Genomic DNA, 26,047 nt, shown 5'->3' on the forward strand with positions numbered 1-26,047 from the left:
GGGGGCGTCTTCACATGAATTTGATTTAAGTTACAGTGAACTTCAGAACAAAAGTCATCTCGGGACACTTCACCTATGGAGTAGGTAAAGACGGCACTCTATGACTTAATATGGTTCACACAGACCCAACAATTCCCCCATGAGCGACAACCAGGGGCACACAGTGGCAACGAAAACCTTCCCCTATACGGGCAGGAACTGGAACAGACCCGGCTCTATGGAGGACGGGCGTCTGTCTTGACCGGTTGGGGAGGAGGAAAAGGACAAAAGAGAGAGAGAAGCGACAGACAGTTGGACAGAGAGACAAAGACAGACATCCGTGGAGGTAGAGACAACCAGAAACATGACGATTCGGAATAACCAAGGGATGCTGAATGATGGGGTGAGAGATGAACGGGGTCGAAGGGGAGAGATGAGGGATGGAAAGGAGCAGAAGGGGAGGGATCGGTCGTTACAGGGTGAGGGATAAATGGGGTCGAAGGGGAGGAACAAGGTCGGTCTTAGGACGGAAAGGGGGGGGGTCAAAGGGGAGGGATGAGGAGAGGGGTCGGTCTTTGCGGGAAAAGGAATGGAAAGGACTCGAAGGGGAGGGATCGGCCGTTGTGCAACGAGGGGTGAAAAGGGGAGAGACAAGGGGAGTGGTCAGCCGTCGCGGGATGAATGGATGAACTGGGTTGAAGTTTGGACGAGTGTCCGGGAACCATCAACGTATGGGGTGAGAATTAGCCGGTCTGATGTCGCTGTGATGGCTGTGGCTGTAACTTCGGTAGGCTCGTGATGACCAGCGCTCGAGAATTTCCATAGCGTGGTCTGGTACGCCCTGCCCGGAAGAGTGTATGTTTGAACATCATACAGCGTTCTTTAATTAAAATTAGCCTGAATAATGGCCTTCCTGCTGACCCATAGAGGAGGAGTGGTCAGAGTACCGCTCGGGTAAAATCCTGATTTGACAGGATAGGGATAGAATGAGGAAATGAAGGGCGGAGCTCCATAGCTGGCAGGGGCTGCAGGTACCCAAACAGCTGCCCAGTGGCTTGAGTTACAGAAAGCAGGGGCGGAGCTCCGGGTGCGGGTGGACCCAAAGATGCCAGGCGAACCCTAGCAGAAGGAAGGGGAGGAGAAAGAATGCCAAAGGAGGGATGCATGTGCGGGGGTCGGAGGTGCAGCCTGTGGATGAAAGAAAAAAGAGAAAACATGGGACCAATCGGATACAGCACAGCCAGACTTACGACCTGGCCCTCGGAGAGGGCTCCGGGAGAACGCCGGAACAGGAACCCGGAAGTGGGTGGCTGCCCGGAGCTGTGGAGACGATGGAGGCAGTGATAAGCCTGAACAACGTGGATTTATTGTCGGTTCGACAGAAAGGGGTCGCTCTGTCCTTGAGGGTGTGCAGGAGGTGGGCGACCATCCAGTCAGAGATGTCTGTAGCATGGGAGGCGGCAGGATCCGGGGTCCACGAGCCAGCCACGGAGCCGCTGCAGACGGAGAGGAGAGTACCGGTGCGGCATCTGGAAGAGCGGCCTTTGTACTGGGCTCAGTGGACATTAACAGACTTTAAATGAGGCGTTCCCAGGCCAGTGTGGAGATCTGATCTCTCCACCTGGTCCTGGGTCTTCCCCGAGGCCTCCTCCCAGCTGGACGTGCCTGGAACACCTCCCTAGGGAGGCGCCCAGGGTTCATCCTTACCAAACTCAAGTTCCATCGTCCCCTGACTCGTTAACAAGATCCCGAGGTCCTTGAACTCCTTCACTTGGGGTCAGGACTCATTCCAGACCCGGAGTAACAATCCACCGGTTTCCTGCTGAGAGCCACGGCCTCAGATTTAGAGGCGCTGATCTTCATCCCGGCCGTTTCACACTCGGCTGCAAACCGATCCAGTGTGTGCTGAAGGTCCCTGACCCACGACGCCATCAGGACCACGTCATCTGCAAGAAGCAGAGGCCAGATCCTCGGCCCACCGAACTGCAGCCCCTCCCCACCACGACCACGCCTCGATAGATCCATGAAAATCACAAACAGGATTGGTGACAAAGTGCAGCCCTGGCAGAGGCCGACCCCCACCAGGAACGAATCCGATAACTGCCAAGGATCTGGACACAGCTCTCTCTTTGATAGTACAGAGATTGGATGGCCCTCAGAAGTGACCCCATACTCCCGCAGCACCTCCCACAGTATCTCCCGAAGGACCAGGTCACATGCCTTGATGAGCCAACTCTGAGGCTCCCTTTACAGGATCCGATCCCATCCAGGAAAGAATCTGTATTTTTTTAGTGTGATACCCCTGTAACTGGCACACACCCTCTGGTCCCCCTTTTTAAACAGGGGAACCACCACCCTGGTCTTCCATTCCTGGGCACTGTCCCAGACTTCCATGCAATGTTGCAGAGATGTGTCGACCAGTACAGCCCCTCCCAACCCAAAGCTTTCAGCATTTATGGATCCCGGTGGTGGTCCCCGGGGTTGCTTGTTTGTTCCTGTTTCTGTCCACCCTCAGGTTCTCCTGTGAGGCCACACATCACATCCCGGTTTACCTGCCATCCTGGTACTTCCCGCACCATGTCTTTGCTTCAACGCCACTTCTGGTGGACAACCATGGCCGCAGACACCCGTGAGTATGTCAAGGCATGTTCTGTCTGTGCTAGAGGGAAAGCTACTCATCGGCCACCTGCAGGTCTCCTCCGTCCGCTCCCTGTGCCCAGTCGTCCTTAGTCCCATATCGTTGTGGACTTTGTCACCGGATTGCTGTTATCCCAAGGTAATGACACTATTCTTACCATTGTTGACCGCTTCTCCAAAGCGGTGCATTCTGTGGCACTGCCTAAGCTTCCCTCAGCTACAGAGACTGATGAATTACTGGTGGACAATGTGCTCCGGATCCATGGCATTATATCAGTCATCGTGTCAGACAGAGGCCCCCAGTTCACGTCTAAAGTATGGAAAGAGTTTTGCCGGGCATTGGGCTCTACAGAGAGCTTGTCTTCGGGATACCACCCACAGTCCAATGGCCAAAAGGAGAGAGCCAATCGAGATCTGGACAGTGTGCTGCGCTGCATATGTGCTCAGAACCCTGCCTCCTGGAGGACTCATCTCACCTGGATGGAATACTCTCATAACTCTCTGACGTCTGCAGCTACGGGTTTGACTCCTTTTGAAGCCTCGGTTGGTTATTCACCTCCTCTGTTCCCTTCCCAACAGCAGGAGATCGCCGTACCATCGGTCCAGCTATACCTCCGAAGGATCCGCAGAATCTGGAGAGAGACCAAGGCTGCTCTTCTGCGCACCCAGGACCAGAATCGGAGGTTGGCGGACCGGTGGCGTACTCCAGCTAAGGACATTCCCCTCAGTGTGACTTCCAAAAAGCTGTCTCCCAGATTTATTGGTCCTGATGAAATTGAGTTCATTTTTAACCTTTCTGCCATTCGCCTCAAGCTCTCTGCGTCATTGAAGATACATCCCATCTTCCATGTCTCCAGCTTAAACCTGTTTCCACCAGTACTCTGTGCCGTCCTGCCGTCGCCCCACCATCCCCCCGGCTCATCAATGGAAACCCGGCCTTCACAGTCAGTCGCATCCTGGACGTGAGTCGCAGGGGGCGGGGATACTGATACCTTGCTAACTGGGAGGGATACGGCCCAGAGTAGAGGAGTTGGTATTCCTGGGGGCTCATCTTGGACCCCTCTCTTCCCACTTACTTCTATCAGGCACATCCCAGAGGACCAGGTAGACCGTCTGAAGTCAATCTTTGGGGGGTGGTACCGTCATGATTCCATCATGGCAGCCCTGCGTTTTCCTTGTGTGTGTTGTTGTGTCCCTGTCTGTATTATTCCTCCTGTGTCTCTCCCCCTGTCTGTGCTGTGTGTGCATGTGGGCGTGGCTTCTTCTCCACAGGTGAAGCAGGTGAACTCACTCTACAAACAAGCCTCCTATAAAGCCACTGGTTTCTCTCCTGCTCATCACCAGATCGTTTCTTCAGTCTACGTTGCTGTTTGGATCCTGGCTTCGTTGTATTTTTGCCCTGTGCTCTGTGCTTAGCTTGTGAAGCTAATCTCTTTGTGTTTTTGCTACCTTGCTTCAGATTACTGTGCTTGCTGTGCAGTCCTGAGCATTGCTTCCTCCCTACCTGCCTGTAGACCTGCGTGTGGACCTGCCTGCCTGTGGACCTGCCTGCCTGTGGACCTGCCTGCCTGTGGACCTGCCTGTGGACCTGCCTGTGGACCTGCCTGTGGACCTGCCTGTGGACCTGCCTGTGGACCTGCCTGTGGACCTGCCTGTGGACCTGCTCCCCGGAGCTCTCTCACTGCATCGCCATTACCCTACAGCGGACCTCACATCACGCCACCTGCATCCACGCACTCCTCAGTGACTCCACCTACCACATCAGGATCCTGGGACCTCGCACCACCCCTCCACCTCGCACCTATGCTTGCACCCTTTTGAACATTGAAGACTGTTTGTTGCACTTTGAACCAGAGTGGAGTCGTGCATTTGCGTCCTGATCCAACACAAACCATAACATATATATATATATTTTATACTCACAGACACCAAACTTACTCCAGGGGGGATTCCTGAGAAAAGGCGTTTCCAAGAATGGATGAACCAGGAGCTGCTCGCCCTCTGAGCGCTCACACTGCGACGGCGAGGACCAGATCCACCTCAGGAGGAACCTGCTGATGTTGAAAGTGATGAAATGAAGACACGTGGACCCTCAACATACAACAGAAGCATAGATTTTATTAAAAGCTTTTGGAAACATTAGAAAACATGGAGATGGTTCCAGATGCTTTCCACATTTGAAATATACGACATCATGACTCAGAAAGATCGATTCCTCTCGTCACGTTTCAGGAAGAGTTTCTAGCTAAAGTGTTAAATGTTGATGATCAAAGAGGTGAAATCAGATCAGTGTGTGAGTGTGAGACAGATCTGCTTCACAGTGCAGAGTGTGTGTGTGATGGTGAACACACTGAACTTTGATTTCAGCAGCTGATCTTCAGTGTTTCTGTGCACAGGAGAGACTCAGACCTGCAGAGGACACACAGACACTGAGGAACCAGTTGACCAGAGCCTAAACCCAGGATAAAGAGGTTCAGTGAACGTGGTGTTGAAGGTGTGGAGGTGGATCAGTGAGTCAGAGGAGACTCTGTAGAAGGACAGAGAGCCGGCAGGACAGTCCACATACACTGCTGCTCTGTGAGAGACGGAGGAGGTGATGGATGTTACTCTGTTATTGTGATAGACAGAAAAACGGCCATCATGATCAGAGCAGAGCAGACTCCAGGACTGATCATTCCATCCAAACACACAGTCTTTTCTGTCTCCTTTCCTGCGGATTCCTCTGTAACTCACTGATATATGAACTCTTCCTCTCCACTCGACCTCCCAGTAACAGCGACCAGTCAGACCAGTTCTACACAGCAGCTGAGGACAGTAGTCAAATCTGTCTGGATGATCAGGATATGACTGATCCTTCTTCACACGTGTCACCTTCCTGTTGTTGTCAGACAGTTTGAGTTCTCTGTGTACTGTGTTTGTGTCCAGTTCCAGTTCACAGGCATCTGATGGAGAGAACAAGACACAACACAGCTGCAGGTTTTCATCTGTGATTTAGAAAACTGAAGGCTTCCTGAACACAACTTCTATCTGTCAAACTGTGAATACGGAGTTTAAAGCAGCACCTGAAGGCAACACAGCTCTTCTCTAATGTCAGAGTCCAAAGAAGAAGGAGCAAAGAGAGCTCTCTGTTGGCTCCACTGCTAATGAAATGGACCCATTAGTTCTGTTGGATCACTGACTTCACTTTGGGGTCTTTGTGGATTTGAAATGGATTCAGTTCTAAAATCTTTCTGCACAAAAACAGAAGCTGGATCCTGATTGAAACTCTGGAGAAGTTCATGTTTGTACTTCAGTCCAGAACATGTCAAACTCTAGTGTAACATGAGCAGCTGAGTTCTCCTGAATCACACTGAAAACACACTCACACTTCCTCAGACCAGGTCTCAGTCTCTGTGGTCCACCATGGTCCATCCTGCAGGAAGACACAAAGACACCATCAACTTCACTCATCAGGTCCTTCAACAGGAACCAGAGTTCATCAGTTAGAGACACAAACAGTCTGTCTGTCCACACCTGAGAGAGTCCAGTCTGTCTGTCTGTCCACACCTGAGAGAGTCCAGTCTGTCTGTCTGTCCACACCTGAGAGAGTCCAGTCTGTCTGTCTGTCCACACCTGAGAGAGTCCAGTCTGTCTGTCTGTCCATACCTGAGAGAGTCCAGTCTGTCTGTCTGTCCACACCTGAGAGAGTCCAGTCTGTCTGTCTGTCCACACCTGAGAGAGTCCAGTCTGTCTGTCTGTCCACACCTGAGAGAGTCCAGTCTGTCTGTCTGTCCACACCTGAGAGAGTCCAGTCTGTCTGTCTGTCCATACCTGAGAGAGTCCAGTCTGTCTGTCTGTCCATACCTGAGAGTCCAGTCTGTCTGTCTGTCCACACCTGAGAGAGTCCAGTCTGTCTGTCTGTCCACACCTGAGAGAGTCCAGTCTGTCTGTCTGTCCACACCTGAGAGAGTCCAGTCTGTCTGTCTGTCCACACCTGAGAGAGTCCAGTCTGTCTGTCTGTCCACACCTGAGAGAGTCCAGTCTGTCTGTCTGTCCACACCTGAGAGAGTCCAGTCTGTCTGTCTGTCCATACCTGAGAGTCCAGTCTGTCTGTCTGTCCATACCTGAGAGAGTCCAGTCTGTCTGTCTGTCCATACCTGAGAGAGTCCAGTCTGTCTGTCTGTCCACACCTGAGAGAGTCCAGTCTGTCTGTCTGTCCACACCTGAGAGAGTCCAGTCTGTCTGTCTGTCCACACCTGAGAGAGTCCAGTCTGTCTGTCTGTCCACACCTGAGAGAGTCCAGTCTGTCTGTCTGTCCACACCTGAGAGAGTCCAGTCTGTCTGTCTGTCCACACCTGAGAGAGTCCAGTCTGTCTGTCTGTCCATACCTGAGAGAGTCCAGTCTGTCTGTCTGTCCATACCTGAGAGAGTCCAGTCTCGAGTGTGGATCCTTGAGTCCAGCAGACAGAAGCTTCTCTCCTGAGTCTCCTGGATGATTGTAGCTCAGGTCCAGCTCTCTATGGGACGGGTTGGAGCTCAGAGCTGAGACCAGAGAAGCACAGCCTTCCTCTGAGACCAGACAGCCTGAGAGACTACACACACACACACACACACACACACACACACACACACACACACCCCAGTGTAATAGCATCAGTGCTGGTGGAGAACCTCGTTGATGCGTCACAGTCGGTGAAATTGCATTTCTTCTTTGTCGTGCTTCTCTCTTCTCTGATGAGTGTTGAAGCAGACAGAAGCATCCATATTCAACATCCACTCATCACTAACTCGGCCTTATTCATTCTTCAGTGTTATTCATTTATCCGACACATCACTTCCTGTATTTAGACAGACGACTGAATGTTTACTGTTACTAAGGCAACAGCTGACAGCTGATGTCAGCTCTGACATGGTGGACTCCCAGAAGACCAACCCCACACTGCTGCACAGCAGTTGCTTTGGGAATATTAGAAGTGTATTGATATTGAACATGTGTCCAAATTGCACCTAACACTGCTCTCACTTGGCTCCCCATTAAAACAGCTGCCAAGTGTGAAGTCGATCGGATGAATGGTTCTTGCAGGGACACACAAACAGACAAACAGGACAATGCACAAACTGCTCTCTAGTAGGAAACAAAGAGAATCAGAGTTCAGAGGGTCATCATTTTAAAACAGCAGAGCACCAACCTGAGAGTCTCCAGTCTGCAGTGTGGACTCTTCAGTCCATCAGACACCAGATCCGCTCCTGAGTCCTGCAGGTCGTTGTTACTCAGGTCCAGATGTCTCAGACTAGAGGACTGGGAGCTGAGGACTGAGGACAGAGCTGCACAGCTTCTCTCTGACAGGTTGCAGCCGCTCATCCTAAAATAATGAAACAGAAAGTTCATCCCATGATTGATCAGACTCGTCACTCACTCATCTTCAGCCTCTGATCCTGGATCAGGTCTCAGGAGCAGCAGCTCCAGCAGGAAACCCCAAACTTCCCTTTCCCGGGCCACATTAACCAGCTCTAACTGGGGGATCCTGAGGCGTTCCCAGGCCAGTGTGGAGATCTAATCTCTCCACCTGGTCCTGGGTCTTCCCCGAGGCCTCCTCCCAGCTGGACGTGCCTTGAACACCTCCCTAGGGAGGCGCCCAGGGTTCATCCTTACCAGATGATCCTGAACCACCTCAACTGGCTCCTTTCGACACAAAGGAGCAACGGCTCTACTCCGAGTTCCTCACGGATGCTGAACTTCTCCCCCTCTCTCTAAGGGAGACTCCAGACAAACAATGGTTGTTAGTTCTGAATGAACCAAAACATACGGCCTCAGATCAGAAGATACGATCACAAAATCAATCATGGACCTTTGGCCTAGGATGCTCTGGTACCACGTACTGTGAAAGACATTCTCTGGAGTCCTCAGAGTTTCTCAAATCATGTCTTTACTAAGCTGCATGCATACAGGAGAGACGCTCCCACAACCGGGTCTGAGCTGTTCTCTCCCGTTCTCCAGATAGCTTCAGCATATAAACAGTCACATCAAAGCACCTCACAGACACAAGGACATCACAGTAACAGAACACACACTACCCAATGTTTATGACCCCAGTGGATGTTATCAATGTTTTACGAGCACCAAATGTCACCATTTGAAAGCCCCATGTGACTCCTCTCCACAATCCCCCAGCACTCATCCACAGCTCCACTGTTGTGTTAATCAACACACAGAAACCAAGGATTTACATCATAGACTAAGAAACACGTACAAAGAAAGAAGGAAACCCTGGTTATTTCCCACAGGACACTTCTGAGCATCCTCATGTTCCAACATGGTGTTAGTTAAAGACGATCCGTGGCGAGCAAAGAAGTCTGACAACACACGACCGCTCAGATTTAGATCAGGGATACATGAAGAAATTCAGAGTTCAGAGGGTCATCATTTTAAAACAGCAGAGCACCAACCTGAGAGTCTCCAGTCTGCAGTGTGGACTCTTCAGTCCATCAGACACCAGATCCACTCCTGAGTCCTGCAGGTCGCTGTTACTCAGGTCCAGATGTCTCAGACTAGAGGACTGGGAGCTGAGGACTGAGGACAGAGCTGCACAGCTTCTCTCTGACAGGTTGCAGCCACTCAGTCTGAAGAGGAATCAGCAATACATGAGACAGTAATGACAAACAATGGTTGTTAGTTCTGAATGAATAAAAACAACAGTAATCTGATATTCATGTGAGCACGTACAGAGCTTTGTTGGAGGCTTTGACCACTGGCAGCAGCCTCAGAAGAGCCTCCTCTGAAGCAGAGTACTTCTTCAGGTCAAACACGTCCAGATCTTTTCCTGATGTCAGTAAGATGAAGACCAGAGTTGACCACTGAGCAGGAGACAGTTCATCTGTGGAGAGACGTCCTGAACTCAGGGACTGTTGGATCTCCTCCACCAGAGAACGATCCTTCAGTTCATTCAGACAGTGGAACAGATTGATGCTTTTCTCTGCAGACAGATTCTCACTGATCTTCTCCTTGATGTACTGGACTGTCTTCTCTTTTGTCCGTGAACTACTTCCTGTCTGTGTCAGCAGGCCTCGTAGGTGTTTCTGGTTGGTCTGTAGTGAAAGACCCAGGAGGAAGCGGAGGAACAAGTCCAGGTGTCCGTTTGGACTCTGTAAGGCATCGACCACAGCACTCTGGTAGAGACGTGTTGGTTCAGGCTTGTTTCTTGTTTGTTTTCCTGACAGCAGGTTGACTCCAGAGATGGTGAACGTCAGATGGACATGAAGAGCAGCCAGAAACTCCTGAACACTCAGATGGATGAAGCAGAACACCTTGTCCTGGTACAGTCCTCTCTCCTCTTTAAAGACCTGTGTGAACACTCCTGAGTACACTGAGGCTGCTCTGATATCGATGTCACACTCTCTCAGGTCGGACTCATAGAAGATCAGGTTTCCTTTCTGCAGCTGCTCAAAAGCCAGTTTCCCCAGAGACTTGATCATCTTCCTGCTCTCTGGACTCCAGTGTGGATCCGTCTCAGCTCCTCCATCATACTTGACCTTCTTCAGTTTGGACTGAACCACCAGGAAGTGGATGTACATCTCAGTCAGGGTCTTGGGCAGCTCTGCTCCCTCTCTGGTTCTCGTCACTTCCTCCAGAACTGTAGCAGTGATCCAGCAGAAGACTGGGATGTGGCACATGATGTGGAGGCTTCGTGAAGTCTTGATGTGGGAGATGATTCTGCCGGCCTGCTCCTCATCTCTGAATCTCTTCCTGAAGTACTCGTCCTTCTGTGGGTCAGTGAACCCTCTGACCTCTGTCCCCATGTCAACACACTCAGGAGGGATCTGATTGGCTGCTGCAGGTCGTGTGGTGATCCAGAGGCGAGCAGAGGGAAGCAGTTTCCCCCTGATGAGGTTTGTCAGCAGCACATCCACTGAGGCGGACTCTGTAACATCAGTCAGGACCTCAGTGTTGTGGAAGTCCAGAGGAAGTCGACACTCGTCCAGACCGTCAAAGATGAACACGACCTGGAACTCTTCAAACCTGCAGATTCCTGCTTCTTTGGTTTCACTAAAGAAGTGATGAACAAGTTCCACCAAGCTGAACTTTCTCTCCTTCAGCACATTCAGCTCTCTGAAAGTGAATGGAAATGTGAAGTGTACGTCCTGGTTGGCTTTGCCTTCAGCCCAGTCCAGAGTGAACTTCTGTGTTAGGACTGTTTTCCCAATGCCAGCCACTCCCTTTGTCATCACTGCTCTGATTGGTTCCTCTCTTCCAGGTGAGGCTTTAAAGATGTCTCCACATCTGATTGTTGTTTCTGGTCTGTCGTGTTTCCTGGATGCTGCTTCAATCTGTCTGACCTCATGTTCATCATTGACCTCTGCACTCCCTCCCTCTGTGATGAAGATCTCTGTGTAGATCTGATTCAGAAGAGTTGGGTTTCCTGCTTTAGCGATCCCCTCAAACACACACTGGAACTTCTTCTTCAGGTGAGACTTCAGTTCATATCGACAAACTCCAGAAGGACTTCCTGAACGAACAAAGAACAAATGAAACCAGTGAGTGGATCCTACAGAAAACCAGACAACAGAACATTGAACACTGGCTGTATAGTTCCTCCTCCAACAGTTTCATTCAGCTCATCAGTGGAGGACAAACAGCCTCTGGTCTGATGCAGATGTGTGCAGCACAGTTTGCAAATGTAAACTTCTCCCATGCTGCCTCCATTTCCCTTTTCCATCATGTTAAAGACATTCAGATCCTCTTACTGCTCTGCAGACAGTCAGCCAGCTCCTCCTGCTTCATTCTCCTCAGGAACAACTGTGTGATCTTCAGAAACGCCTCTCTGCTGCTCCTCTGCTCTTCATCCTCACTGTCCAACACCTCCTCATCCTCCCTCTGACTCTCTAAGCATTCTGGGTAATCTGGACTCAGAACCTTGTAGATCCTCTTCAGCTCGTTCTTCACAAAAGTGACGATGTTCTCCTCCAGCAGCTGGAACAGAACGATGAAGTGGATTTAAACTGCTTCAACACAACATGTGATTCATCAGGCTGTTCCTGAACGGCCCCATCATCATTTAATATGGAGTTGATGAAGTTCACAGTGAAAGGTGTGTTTGCACATGTACGCACCGTAAACACTGAGTCCAGGTGTGTGTGATGCTGCTGAGCGGACCGATCAGTGGGAACCTCGGAGCTCTCCTGCTCAACTCTGCAGAGAAAACATCAAGTTTAGGGACATTTACGAACTCACATGTGTCCACAGGTGATTCATGCTGATTTGAAGACAACATGAGCAGCAGCTGTGTCTCAGGAGGCAGCAGGACAGAGAGGTGTGTGTTTCAACACAAGTAGAGAAGCAACACACACATCTTCTGTGTACTTCTGTAAAGTCATGAAACTGACAGTTGTGTGCTTTGTAATTGAGTTGAGTCTTAAACAACATTTGACTCTTTGAGAACGAACATGATGAATGTATGAAAGATGTGATTCTTCTTCTGAGAAATCAGATAATAACAAACTTCACTGTGAAATGATTACCTTCCATCAGCAGGTCGTCCATCTTTAAAGTCAATATAACGACCTTTAGACCGGTCACTCCTCATGGACACACAGCTGGGTCCAGATCCAGGTCCAGGTCCAGGTCCAGGTCCAGGTCCATGTCTCTGCTTCTGCATCCTGACACACACAAACTATGAAAAGCAGTTTGAAATGGAAACAATACTTTTGACCTGATTAATGAATTAGTTTTCTCTGTTTGTCATGATCCTGATAACACGAACACAAAGACTTGTTTGGACAGTCCAGTGTCTCGGTCCTTCCATCATCTGCAACTGCTTATTCCTAACGGGGTCACGGGGGACTGGAGCCGGTCCCAGCGGACTTTGGGCGTGAGCTGGAGGGTGATGGGGATTATCATCAATTTCCCCGGCAGAAGTCTCTGAGATAGTCAAACAAGTCCACCATTGCAAAGCCTCGATGTTTGACGAGATCCGTCCAGAGATGCTGAAAGCTTTGGGGGGGGGGGGGGGGGGGGGGGGGGGGCTGTCTTGGATGACAGGTCTCTTCAACATCATCCTGTTTTATCCACAAATGGATACGGTCACGGCCCGGATGTGAGAGGACGCTGGTGTCTATCGTCCCTCGTCTGTGTTGATAGCTTTGTTCCTTCCTTGTCGCCTACTCCAGCATCTTCCCCCAACACTGTGACTTCTATGCTCCTGAATACTTGCTCCTCTAACAATGAAGCCCTGCTCACCCATGACATCATTACTGACAGAGGAATGGACATCATATGTTTGACTGAGACACGGCAAAACCAGCAGAACTTTCTGGCACTCCACCAAGCCACACCTCCTGACTATGTGTTCATTCAGAAGCCCCGCTCCGTGGGCCGTGGTGGTGGGTATGCTATTATCCATGGAGCTGACATCCTGGTCAAAGAACTCCCAGTACACAATATCACCTCATTTGAGTGTGTTGTGTTCAAACTGGTTGGGTCTGCTCCGCTCCATGTTGTCCTCATTTACCCCCCCCCCCCCTAAACCTTCCAGCACATTCATGTAAGAGCTCTCTGAATTGCTCGCCTCCGTCTCCTCCTTGTCTCCATCCACACTCTTGCTTGGAGACTTCAACATTCATGTGTAATTCCTGTCACTGCTGGACTGCCTTAACATCACACAGCATGCCCAAGGTGTCACCCACGCCAAAGGGCAAACACTGGATTTGGTTTGTTCCACAGGCTCACCTCCCTCCCACCTACAGTGCCTAGACCTAGCTGTGTCTGAGCACCATGCTATCCTCTTCACTGTTCCGGTCTCTGCGCCCATGCAGTGGTCTAAACGCACCATAACATTCTGAAACATAAAATCTGGGTGCACCAGGCCTATCCAACCAACCTGATCTCAAGTCACATGCCCTCAGTTCCGCCTGATACCGGGGTAGATGGCCTGGTAGCCCACTATAATTCTGCTCTATCCCTCAGCCTTGAGTCTTTCATCCCCCTCAAGACCCGGCCCATCTCTGTCACCGCCCTGCCCCATGGTTCACCAATGAACTCTGCAGCAATGACCTCCTCACCGCTGCTGACTCTGGCAATGTCTCCCACACTATACTCCTCAACCGCCAATCCGACCACCTAGGCCTCACCAACACAGCCCTCTCCTGGTTCCAGTCATACCTCACCCACATGAAACAGTATGTCACCATAAATGGCTCCAGCTCCCCACCAGCCCCAGTCAACCAAGGCGTTCCCTAGGGTTTCATGCTCGGTCCACTCCTCTTCACCATCTACATGCTCCCCCCCTGTGGCATCATCCTCCACTATGGACTCAAATTCCACTGTTATGCCGATGACACCCAACTGTATCTCAGCACCGCTCCATTCATGCAGCTCTCCCCAAAGTGTCTTATCAACTGTCTTCACAATAAAAACCTGGATGTCATCAAATCTACTTTTAAAAAAAGGAGCTCATGGTTGTGGCACCCAAGGCACTGCTCTGGGTGCCACAACCATGAGCTCTTCCAGGCTTGACGGCTGTAACACACACACAACCCCCACCCAGGTGTCATCCTTGACTCTACATTTTCATTACAGTCACACATCAAATCAATCACCAAATCCACCGTCTTTCACCTCAAAAATATCTCCAGACTCCGTCTACCTTCCCTCACAGACTCTGTTGCAGAGACCCTCATCCACGCTCTCATTAACTCCAGACTGGATTATTGCGACAGAGTCCTGTTTGGGGTTTTCAGTAAAACTCTGGACAGGCTCCAATATGTTCAGAACTCAGCTGCAAGGGTCCTCACCCACACCAAACCCTGGCAGCACATCACCCCCACACTCATCCTCCTCCACAGGCTCCCGGTCAAGTTCAGCATCACATATAAAATCATCCTCCTGATCTACAAAGGCCTTCATGCCCTTGCCCCCCCCAGTACTTATCCGACCTCCTCCACTAACTTACCCCATCCTGCGGTCATGTGACTCAGGTCTACTCTCCATCCCCCACACCAACCTGCTAACATCTGGGGACAGAGCCTTCAGCATGACAGCCCCCACCCTCTGGAACTCACTCCCCAAGGATACCCGCAACTCCTCAGCCTGATAATCTTCAAATCTGCTCTCATTCCTGTTCACCAAGGTCTTTGAGCCCTAGATTTGTTCTTTGTGTGTATGACTGTTTGGCTGTATGCCCCACGTATATAACGTGTCCTCGGGTTCCTTGAAAGGCGCTACATAAATCTATGTTATTATTATTATTAATAACATTGGGTGAAAGTCAGGGACAGTGCCAAAGAAGTGGCAGACCAGGATGGTGGTTCCGTGTGAGCCAGTTACAGGGGTATCACACGACTCAGCCTCCCTGGTGAAGTCGACTCCAAGATGCTGGAGAGGAGGTTCGTCCTGTAGTCAAACCTCAGACTGAAGAGGAACCAGGTGGATTCAGTCCAGAACATGGAACAATGGACCAGCTCTTCTCCCAAGGATCCTGGAGGGGGCCTGGGAAGATGCTACTCTGATCTACATGTGTGTTGTGGATCTGGAGAAGGCGTATGACCAGGTCCCCTGAGAGATACTGTGGGAGGTGCTGGGGGAGTATGGGGCGAAGGGGGTCACATCTCACTGCTCCCAAAGTCAGAGCCGTGTCCAGGTCCTTGGCAGGAAGTCGGACTTGTTCCCACTGGGAACATCGGGCGAAGGCAGGGTTCACCCTGGGCAGGTGGGGGACAGGGCTGGGCTTTGTAACCAATCCTGTTTGTGATATTCATGGACAGGATATCGAGGCGTAGGGTTACAGTGTCATCGGTCAGTGACCTTCAGCACTCTCTGGATCGGTTCAGCTCAGCAAGAGTGAAGCTGCTGTCCCTATCAGGGTCAGGACTGCCTGCACAGGGTAGGGAGTCCTTGACCCAAGTGAAGGAGTTCAAGTAACTCGGGGTCTTTGGAGCAATGGAGTGTGAGATTAGCCAGAGAACTGTTGGTTTTGCATTCACTTTAAGAAACACAAGAAACAGAGAGTCAGACAATAAAGTTCAGTTTACAATTCTCACCTTCCATCAGCAGGTTGTTCATCTTTAAAGTAAATTAACCAGCCCTTAGACCGGTCACTCTTCATGGACACACAGCTGGGTCCAGATCCAGGTCCAGATCCAGATCCAGGTCCAGACCCAGATCCAGGTCCAGGTCCAGATCCAGGTCCAGATCCAGGTCCAGGTCCAGGTCCAGGTCCAGATCCAGATCCAGATCCAGGTCCAGACCCAGATCCAGGTCCAGATCCAGGTCCAGATCCAGGTCCAGATCTAGATCCAGGTCCAGGTCCAGGTCCAGGTCTCTGCTGCTGCTCCCTGATACAAAGACAGTGGATGAGTAACGTTGTCCTGGTCATCAACATGTAATCTGATCAAAGATGGCGTCTCATCTCAGTGGATCATCAGTCGTTGGCTCTTTGTGAACTAATAAAGTGAGTCATTCATATTCTAAGCAAACATGTTCAGGAGCTCAGTGTGAATCATGATGGTGGAGTGATCTGAGCTCTGACATGAAGAAGAGTCCATCATCATCTTCCTCCTCCTCCTCCTCTCACCTCTGAGCTTTGGTCTGTCCCTCATGTTCCCCACACAGAGTGGTTTTAGAGAGAGGGGCTCCGTCCTCTCCGTCCTCACACTGGTTCATAGCAGAGTCCACGTCTCTGTCAGGACCAAATGCATTCAAATGACAGAAGGGAACATTTAAAGAGATACAGCCCAACACCGTTCATTCACATCCTCTCCTTCATTACTGACATCACTTCAATCAACTGGGCTGAAAAGGAACAAGACGTTAGCAACATTTGTTCTTTTGGACAAAGAATCCAAAAACTCTTCATTTCATGTTCACACTTTTCCCAGTTAGAGTTCCTGTTTCAATGTGTGAAGGGATTTCAAAATAAAAGCTTTCATGGAGTTAACCAACAGAACCATGTTCATTTAGAGACTTCCTCTTTTGGAAGTTTAAAAAATGAGATGAAATTAAATGTAAAATAGTGTAAAAGTGTAAAAGAATGGTTGAACTTCTGGAAAAGAGCCTGATGAGCAAAGGGAAATGAATCCAAACGAGGCTTTATTTTGATATTTAGTGTTGCTTAGACGTGTAGAGTCTGTTTGCTCACAGGGTTGAATGATAAGTCCTCTTCATTGTAGTTTGAGTGCAGAGACGTCAGCGATGCTTCTCTGCTGATCCACCGAGAAAAGAATCGACCAATAAGGAGAAGAATCACTGCAGCTTCACAGAAAACGGTTCAAAACAGGAAAGAGCCGCTCAGAATCACCTCAGCACATCATTCATTACAGTTCAACACTGACAGGAGGCATTTAGCTGCACTCTGTGCTTTTACTTTGAAACTTTCACTACATTTAGCTGCACTCTGTGCTTTTACTTTGAAACTTTCACTACATTTAGCTGCACTCTGTGCTTTTACTTTGAAACTTTCACTACATTTAGCTGCACTCTGTGCTTTTACTTTGAAACTTTCACTACATTTAGCTGCACTCTGTGCTTTTACTTTGAAACTTTCACTACATTTAGCTGCACTCTGTGCTTTTACTTTGAAACTTTCACTACATTTAGCTGCACTCTGTGCTTTTACTTTGAAACTTTCACTACATTTAGCTGCACTCTGTGCTTTTACTTTGAAACTTTCACTACATTTAGCTGCACTCTGTGCTTTTACTTTGAAACTTTCACTACATTTAGTTGCACTCTGTGCTTTTACTTTGAAACTTTCACGACATCTGGCTGCACTCTGTGCTTTTACTTTGAAACTTTCACTACATTTAGCTGCACTCTGTTCTTTTACTTTGAAACTTTCACTGCATTTAGCTGCACTCTGTGCTTTTACTTTGAAACTTTCACTACATTTAGCTGCACTCTGTACTTTTACTTTGAAACTTTCACTACATTTAGCTGCACTCTGTGCTTTTACTTTGAAACTTTCACTACATCTAGCTGCACTCTGTGCTTTTACTTTGAAACGTTCACTACATTTAGCTGCACTCTGTGCTTTTACTTTGAAACTTTCACTACATTTAGCTGCACTCTGTGCTTTTACTTTGAAACTTCCACTACATTTTGCTGCACTCTGGGCTTTTACTTTGAAACTTTAACTACATTTAGCTGATAATGCTTTTACTTTGAAACTTTCACTACATTTAGCTACACTGTGTGCTTTTACTTTGAAACTTTCACTACATTTAGTTGCACTCTGTGCTTTAACTTTGAAGCTTTCACTACATCTAGCTGCACTCTGTGCTTTTACTTTGAAACTTTCACTACATTTAGCTGCACTCTGTTCTTTTACTTTGAAACTTTCACTACATTTAGCTGCACTCTGTGCTTTTACTTTGAAACTTTCACTACATTTAGCTGCATTCTGTGCTTTTATTTTGAAACTTTAACTACATTTATCTGATAAAGCTTTTACTTTGAAACTTTCACTACATTTAGCTGCATTCTGTGCTTTTATTTTGAAACTTTAACTACATTTATCTGATAAAGCTTTTACTTTGAAACTTTCACTACATTTAGCTGATGTGTTTTTAACTCCGTAACATTTAAAACTGAACTTTCTCTTTTCCTAACAAAGTATTTCACAGTTTGAGCAGAAACTGGTTCTTATAGTTAGCATGTTTAGCATACGTAGCATGGTTAGCATGGTTAGCCCTCTGTGGTTGGAGCAGCTGGTTCTTATAGTTAGCATGTTTAGCATACGTAGCATGGTTAGCACAGTTAGCCCTCTGTGGTTGGAGCAGGTGGTTCTTATAGTTAGCATGTTTAGCATACTTAGCACGGTTAGCACAGTTAGCACTCTGGGGTTGGAGCAGGTGGTTCTTATAGTTAGCATGTTTAGCATACTTAGCACGGTTAGCACAGTTAGCACTCTGGGGTTGGAGCAGCTGGTTCTTATAGTTAGCATGTTTAGCATACTTAGCATGGTTAGCACAGTTAGACCTCTGTGGTTGGAGCAGCTAGTTCCTAAAGTTAGCATGTTTAGCATACTTAGCGTGGTTAGCACAGTTAGCCCTCTGTGGTTGGAGCAGCTGGTGATCCTGAACACGGTGGCTAACAGCTAACTGTTAGCACAGAGCTAAAGTCTTCAACACAAACACATTTGTACAGTTTGATGAAAGTCACAGATCAGAGATCAGCTGAAAAGAGTCACTCACCAAAGTTTAACAGCAGGAATCAGAAACTGCGTCACAGCAGGAGAAAGTGAAAGTAGAACAGTGACACCAACGAAGAAGAGGAGGAGGGAGGGAGGAGGAGAACTGAGGGGGGGGGAGAGAGAGAGACAGCTGACAACTGACACCAACGAAGAAGAGGAGGAGGGAGGGAGGATGAGAACTGAGAGAGGGAGAGAGAGAGAGAGAGAGAGAGAGAGACTCTGGGGACACAGAGCAGACCTGTCCCATGTTTAGTCCTGACTCTGGGGACACAGAGCAGACCTGACCCATGTTTAGTCCTGACTCTGGGGACACAGAGCAGACCTGACCCATGTTTAGTCCTGACTCTGGGGACACAGAGCAGACCTGTCCCATGTTTAGTCCTGACTCTGGGGACACGGAGCAGACCTGTCCCATGTTTAGTCCTGACTCTGGGGACACAGAGCAGACCTGTCCCATGTTTAGTCCTGACTCTGGGGACACGGAGCAGACCTGTCCCATGTTTAGTCCTGACTCTGGGGACACAGAGCAGACCTGTCCCATGTTTAGTCCTGACTCTGGGGACACAGAGCAGACCTGTCCCATGTTTAGTCCTGACTCTGGGGACACAGAGCAGACCTGTCCCATGTTTAGTCCTGACTCTGGGGACACAGAGCAGACCTGTCCCATGTTTAGTCCTGACTCTGGGGACACAGAGCAGACCTGTCCCAGGTTTAGTCCTGACTCTGGGGACACAGAGCAGACCTGTCCCATGTTTAGTCCTGACTCTGGGGACACAGAGCAGAACTGTCCCAGGTTTAGTCATGACTCTGGGGACACAGAGCAGACCTGTCCCATGTTTAGTCCTGACTCTGGGGACACAGAGCAGACCTGTCCCATGTTTAGTCCTGACTCTGGGGACACAGAGCAGACCTGTCCCAGGTTTAGTCCTGACTCTGGGGACACAGAGCAGACCTGTCCCATGTTTAGTCCTGACTCTGGGGACACAGAGCAGAACTGTCCCAGGTTTAGTCATGACTCTGGGGACACAGAGCAGACCTGTCCCATGTTTAGTCCTGACTCTGGGGACACAGAGCAGACCTGTCCCATGTTTAGTCCTGACTCTGGGGACACAGAGCAGACCTGTCCCATGTTTAGTCCTGACTCTGGGGACACAGAGCAGACCTGTCCCAGGTTTAGTCCTGACTCTGGGGACACAGAGCAGACCTGTCCCATGTTTAGTCCTGACTCTGGGGACACAGAGCAGACCTGTCCCATGTTTAGTCCTGACTCTGGGGACACAGAGCAGACCTGTCCCATGTTTAGTCCTGACTCTGGGGACACAGAGCAGACCTGTCCCATGTTTAGTCCTGACTCTGGGGACACAGAGCAGACCTGTCCCATGTTTAGTCCTGACTCTGGGGACACAGAGCAGACCTGTCCCATGTTTAGTCCTGACTCTGGGGACACGGAGCAGACCTGTCCCATGTTTAGTCCTGACTCTGGGGACACGGAGCAGACCTGTCCCATGTTTAGTCCTGACTCTGGGGACACAGAGCAGACCTGTCCCATGTTTAGTCCTGACTCTGGGGACACAGAGCAGACCTGTCCCATGTTTAGTCCTGACTCTGGGGACACAGAGCAAGTTTTGGTTTCTAGCACAGCACCAGCATCACCAGATTATGGGAAACCCTTTGTTCAAATGGGAGATTGCAAATGATATTTTCTGACCTTTGTATTCGAACAGAAACCTGGAGACAAACTGAAACCTGAAGCATATTTTTCATCTCAACTAGACAGTGTAGCATGTGCACTGCCTGCCTGTGTGAGAGCAGTCATAGCAGCCTCCGCGGCTGTAGAAACAAGTGCTGCAATAGTTTTGTTTCATCCACTGGTTTTGAAAGTAGCACATGCTGCGTCTGTGCTACTACGACAAACGAATATGACGTTCCTGTCACCAGCTAGACATCTGTCTTGCATGTCTACTTTGCTGTCACAACCCCCTCTGACCAGTGGAAGATGTCCAACTCTGAATCCTGCTACGCTGTTGCCCCTCCCAGAGGATGGTGGACAACATGATTGGCAGGAACTAGCAGAACAGACAGCTAACAGCAGAGCCGCTCTGAGAGACCAACCATTACAAAAGGGAGAGGTGATGTTTGTAGATGGTTCCTCTAAAAAGGATGAACTACGTAAAACCCTGACAGGAGATGCAGCTGTAACTCACCCGACGGTGCTAAAAGCAGAACAGCTGCCGTCACATTATTCAGCACAGGCTGCAGAATAAATAGCACTAACTGAAGCATGTCAATGAATGAAAAACAAAGAAGTACCTATCTATACTGATAGTCAACATGCATATGCTACAGTTCATACGTTTGCACCATATTGGAAGAACAGAGGCAGGAAAACCTCAACAGGGAAACTAGGAACACATGTGGAACTTTTGACAGATCTATTGCAAACAGTGCAACTTCCAAAAGCATTAGCAAGATGTAAATGTGCAGCACATACGTCCGGCACAGATACTGTTTCCCTAGGAAATGCATTTGCAGACGAAACAGCACAAGCAGCAGCAACAGGTCACACAACTGTGTTGACAGAGCAAGAATGCACAACTCTAGATCAAACTACCTTCAAAGCAATGCAAGAACAAAGTCCACCAACTGAAAGAGAAGTTTGGATAAAAAACAGAGCAAAAGTACGAGACAACATATTCCAGTGACCAGACAACAAACCTGTCCTACCAAGGAACTTGTGTAAATGGGCGGCAATATTGAGCCATGGGTCAACACGTGTCTCAACAGGAGGGATGGTGGGACAGATACACCAATATTATACGACCTATGGATTCAACTCTTATTCAGAACATTTCTGTAGAGCATGTCTGACGTGTGCCAGGCACAACCCACAAGGTCATCTGAGACCGCGTAGAGCAAAGCTCCCTACACCTAAATATCCGTTCCAAATAATCCACATGGATTTTATAGAATTAAACCAAAATTAAGGGGAAAAGTAGTAAAAAGTAGTCCATTCATAATAGATGCATTTTCTAAATGGATTGAACTTTTTCCAACCAATCATCCCGACGCTGTGACGGTGGCAAAGGCCTCTGTAAAGACATCATTCCCAGGTACGGGACACCTGAGGACATCTACAGTGATAACAGAACTCATGTTGTAAACCAGATAGGAAAGAAGATTGGGATAATGTTTCATATTGATCTGAAGAATCATTGAGCTTACCAACCACAAAGTGCTGCCGAGTAGAAAGAATGAACGATTAAAAACAGACTTAAAAAGTGTCTTGAAGAAACAGGAAGACCATGGACACAATGTTTAGTTTTAGTGACATTAAACATAAACATCACCTGTGCTTTTTAAACTGATACCTTATGAAATGTTCTTTGAAAAACCATAAAGACTACCCCAATTTAAAAACCAATGGGAAACAGATGATGAGGCTAATTTAGCTGACTATATGAGGTCCATGTTGGAAAAACCAAAACAGAAGCAAACTAATGAAAAACCTTTCTGTCCCCCAGCAGGAACTCCAGCTAGTGGAACTGGGAGACTGGGTGCTAATAAGAAGCATAAAGAGGAAACATTGGTGTTCACCTAAGTGTGAAGGGCCGTATCACGTATTGCTGACAAACCCCACAGCAGTAAAGATAGCAGAATGATTAACGTGGATCCATTTAACACACTGCAAAAGGGTCATTTTGGTTAAAGGCTCCGTTAGGGGAGTGAGCCAAAATCTGATAATAGGGTGGATTCAGACGTTTAGAGGCTGGATAGACCTGAAAGTCAGTGAAGCGTTTATAAGACACCAAACCAAGTATAGGAGATACATTTAGCCAAAATGACCCAAAGATGGTTAGGAGATGCCATCCGGTGCTGGGTGGCATCTACCTGTCTAATAATAATGATCCTGTTCATGTGGAACCTATGGGAACCACCTAGACTACATCCAAATATAACAACCTCAGCTTTAGAGCGTCCTAAACGTGGAAGGGTAAACACAAAGGCTGACTGTGAGGTGAAAACAACACGAATGCACTACTCCATTCCTCAAATATATTTACCAGCAAACCAAACATCCACAACAGTCGTCCCAGTAGGTAGACTCTCACATAAAGGACATAGCGGAACAGGTTATACGCAATGGTACATGACTAATGACCAACAAGACACAAGGTGGGACACGCTGGTAGATGATCCAGATAACCAAAACTGGAGTACTTATACCACCACAGCATGGGCTACATACCATAGGAATATAGTTAGCCTAAAGGATCCTGGAAAGGATAACAAACTAATAATAACAGTGAACCTCACAGAGGGGGAAACATTGTCCCCTCCCGACTTTAGGGGAACAGGAGACCAATGCTGGCTGTTTCTATTATGGGGATGGTCTTCCAGCACTGATCCTTTATTCCTGATAAGTCTATGCATGTATAATTGTAGTGAACAAGGAGTTTTTGCATTTGAAGAACCTAGAGCAGCGTATACTCCAGATGAATGGCTCCAGGCAGCAACAGGGGAATCTGGACACAATAACAATTGGTTATTAATGGTTGAACAAGCTGCTAACATGTGTAAACAGAACTGTGTAGCGTGTATGAGTCCTAGACCCCTCTTACAAATATTCCAGCTATAATTATCTAAATATGTGTAGCTGATATAATGAATAACACAAATCCTAGGGAAAACTGTAGATACTGGGATTCTATTTTCCCGATCCCTGCGATCGACCTTAAGAAACCAATGTTTTCTAAAAAAGTAGCACCAGCCACGGCCTCAGGTTTAGAGGTGCTGATCCTCATCCCGGCCGTTTCACACTCGGCTGTGAACCGATCCAGTGAGTGCTGAAAGTCACTGACCGACGACGCCATCAGGACCACGTCAGAGACCAGATCCTCAGCCCATCGAACTGCAGCCCCTCCCCACCACGACTACGCCTCCATATCCTGTCCATGAAAACCACAAACAGGATTGGTGACAAAGAGCACCCCTGGCAGAGGCCGACCCCCACCAGGAACGAATCCGGTAACTGCCAAGGATCCGGATAGCCCTCAGAAGTGAACCCATACTCCCTCAGCACCTCCCACAGTATCTCACGAAGGACCAGGTCATATGCCTTCATGAGCCAACTCTGAGGCCCCCTATCCAGGATCCGATCCCATCCAGGAAAGAATCTGTATTTTTTTAGTGTGATACCCCTCTAACTGGCACACACCCTCTGGTCCCCCTTTTTAAACAGGGGAACCACCACCCTGGTCTTCCATTCCTTGGCACTGTCCCAGACTTCCACGCAATGTTGCAGAGATGTGTCGACCAGTACAGCCCCTCCCAACCCAAAGCTTTCAGCATTTATGGATCCCGGTGGTGGTCCCCGGGGTAGCTTGTTGGTTCCTGTTTTTGTCCGCCCTCAGGTTCTCCTGTGGGGCCACACATCACATCCCGGTTTGCCTGCCATCCTGGTGCTTCCCGCACCATGTCCCTGCTTCAACGCCACTTCTGGTGTCCAACCATGGCTGCAGACACCAGTGAGTATGTCAAGGCATGTTCTGTCTGTGCTCGAGGGAAAGCTACTCATCGGCCACCTGCAGGTCTCCTCCGTCCGCTCCCTGTGCCCAGTCGTCCTTGGTCCCATATCGCTGTGGACTTTGTCACCGGACTGCCGTTGTCCCAAGGTAATGACACTATTCTTACCATTGTTGACCGCTTCTCCAAAGCGGTACATTCTGTGACACTGCCTAAGCTTCCCTCAGCTACAGAGACTGATGAAATACTGGTAAACAATGTGCTCCGGATCCATGGCATTACATCAGTCATCGTGTCAGACAGAGGCCCCCAGTTCACGTCTAAAGTATGGAAAGAATTTTGCCGGGCATTGGGCGCTACAGAGAGCTTGTCTTTGGGATACCACCCACAGTCCAATGGCCAAATGGAGAGAGCCAATCGATATCTGGAGACTGTGCTGTGCTGCATATGTGCTCAGAACCCTGCCTCCTGGAGGACTCATCTCACCTGGGTGGAATACTCTCATAACTCTCTGACGTCTGCAGCTACGGGTTTGACTCCTTTTGAAGCCTCTGTTGGTTATTTACCTCCTCTGTTCCCTTCCCAACAGCAGGAGATCGCCGTACCATCGGTCCAGCTAAACCTCCGAAGGATCCGCAGAATCTGGAGAGATACCAAGGCTGCTCTTCTGCGCACCCAGGACCAGAATCGTAGGTTGGCGGACCGGCGGCGTACTCCAGCTAAGGACATTCCTCTCAGTGTGACTTCCAAAAAGCTGTCTCCCAGATTTATTGGTCCTTATAAAATTGAGTCCATTATTAACCTTTCTGCTATTTGCCTCAAGCTCCCTGCGTCATTGAGGGTACATCCCATCTTCCATGTCTCCCAGCTAAAACCTGTTTCCACCAGTACTCTGTGCCCTCCTGCCGTCGCCCCTCCATCCCCCCGGCTCATCGATGGACACCCGGCCTTCACAGTCAGTCGCATCCTGGACGTGCGTCGCAGGGGGCGGGGATACCAATACCTTGCTGACTGGGAGGGATAAGGCCTGTGCTTAGCTTGTGAAGCTAATCTCCCTGTGTTTTTGCTACCTTGCTCCAGATTACTGTGTTTGCTGTGCAGTCCTGAGCGTTGCTTCCTCCCTGCCTGCCTGTGGACCTGCCTGTGGACCTGCCTGCCTGTGGACCTGCCTGTGGACCTGCCTGTGGACCTGCCTGTGGACCTGCCTGCTGCCAGCTCCTCGGAGCTCTCTCACTGCATCACCATTCCCCTACAGCGGACCTCACATCACGCCACCTGCATCCACGCACTCCTCGGTGACTCCACCTCCCACATCAGGATCCTGGGACCTCGCACCACCCCTCCACCTCGCACCTATGCTTGCACCCTTTTGAACATTGAAGACTGTTCGTTGCACTTTGAACCAGAGTCGAGTCGTGCATTTGGGTCCTGATCCAACACAAACCATAACATATATATATATATATATTTTATACTCACAGACACCAAACTTACTCCAGGGCGGATTCCTGAGAAAATGCGTTTCCAAGAATGGATGAACCAGGAGCTGCTCGCCCTCTGAGCGCTCACACTGCGACGGCGAGGACCAGATCCACCTCAGGAGGAACCTGCTGATGTTGAAAGTGATGAAATGAAGACACGTGGACCCTCAACATACAACAGAAGCATAGATTTTATTAAAAGCTTTTGGAAACATTAGAAAACATGGAGATGGTTCCAGATGCTTTCCACATTAGAAATATACGACA

The 26,047-nt window shown here is 49.0% G+C and overlaps 2 protein-coding genes across 2 annotated transcripts in view; both read right to left on the reverse strand.

Annotated features, from left to right (window-relative positions):
- LOC310966500 (protein NLRC3-like) overlaps positions 1 to 19,097 on the reverse strand; it is a 42,311-nt gene extending 23,214 nt beyond the window's left edge. The window contains exons 1-4 of the mRNA XM_083940252.1: positions 16,725 to 19,097; positions 12,112 to 12,249; positions 11,704 to 11,782; positions 11,338 to 11,563 (exon numbers count right to left, since the gene is read on the reverse strand). Of these exons, the coding sequence (XP_083796378.1) occupies positions 11,338 to 11,563; positions 11,704 to 11,782; positions 12,112 to 12,249; positions 16,725 to 16,750 (469 nt within the window). The 5' untranslated portion in view covers positions 16,751 to 19,097. The remainder of the gene's footprint in view (positions 1 to 11,337; positions 11,564 to 11,703; positions 11,783 to 12,111; positions 12,250 to 16,724) is intronic.
- LOC310966819 (NACHT, LRR and PYD domains-containing protein 3-like) lies at positions 4,715 to 11,309 on the reverse strand (the record flags this gene model as incomplete). Its single annotated transcript, XM_083940747.1, has 9 exons — positions 4,715 to 5,600; positions 5,982 to 6,028; positions 7,017 to 7,137; positions 7,619 to 7,671; positions 7,785 to 7,958; positions 9,043 to 9,216; positions 9,320 to 10,380; positions 10,498 to 11,138; positions 11,291 to 11,309. The coding sequence occupies 9 exons, from the start codon at positions 11,307 to 11,309 to the stop codon at positions 5,020 to 5,022; spliced, it is 2,871 nt and encodes a 956-aa protein (XP_083796873.1). The 3' UTR covers positions 4,715 to 5,019.
- Positions 19,098 to 26,047: the final 6,950 nt, after the last annotated feature.

The sequence above is a fragment of the Echiichthys vipera genome (genome assembly GCF_963691815.1).
Source record: "Echiichthys vipera genome assembly, chromosome: 3".
NCBI classification, from domain to species: Eukaryota; Metazoa; Chordata; class Actinopteri; order Perciformes; family Trachinidae; genus Echiichthys; species Echiichthys vipera.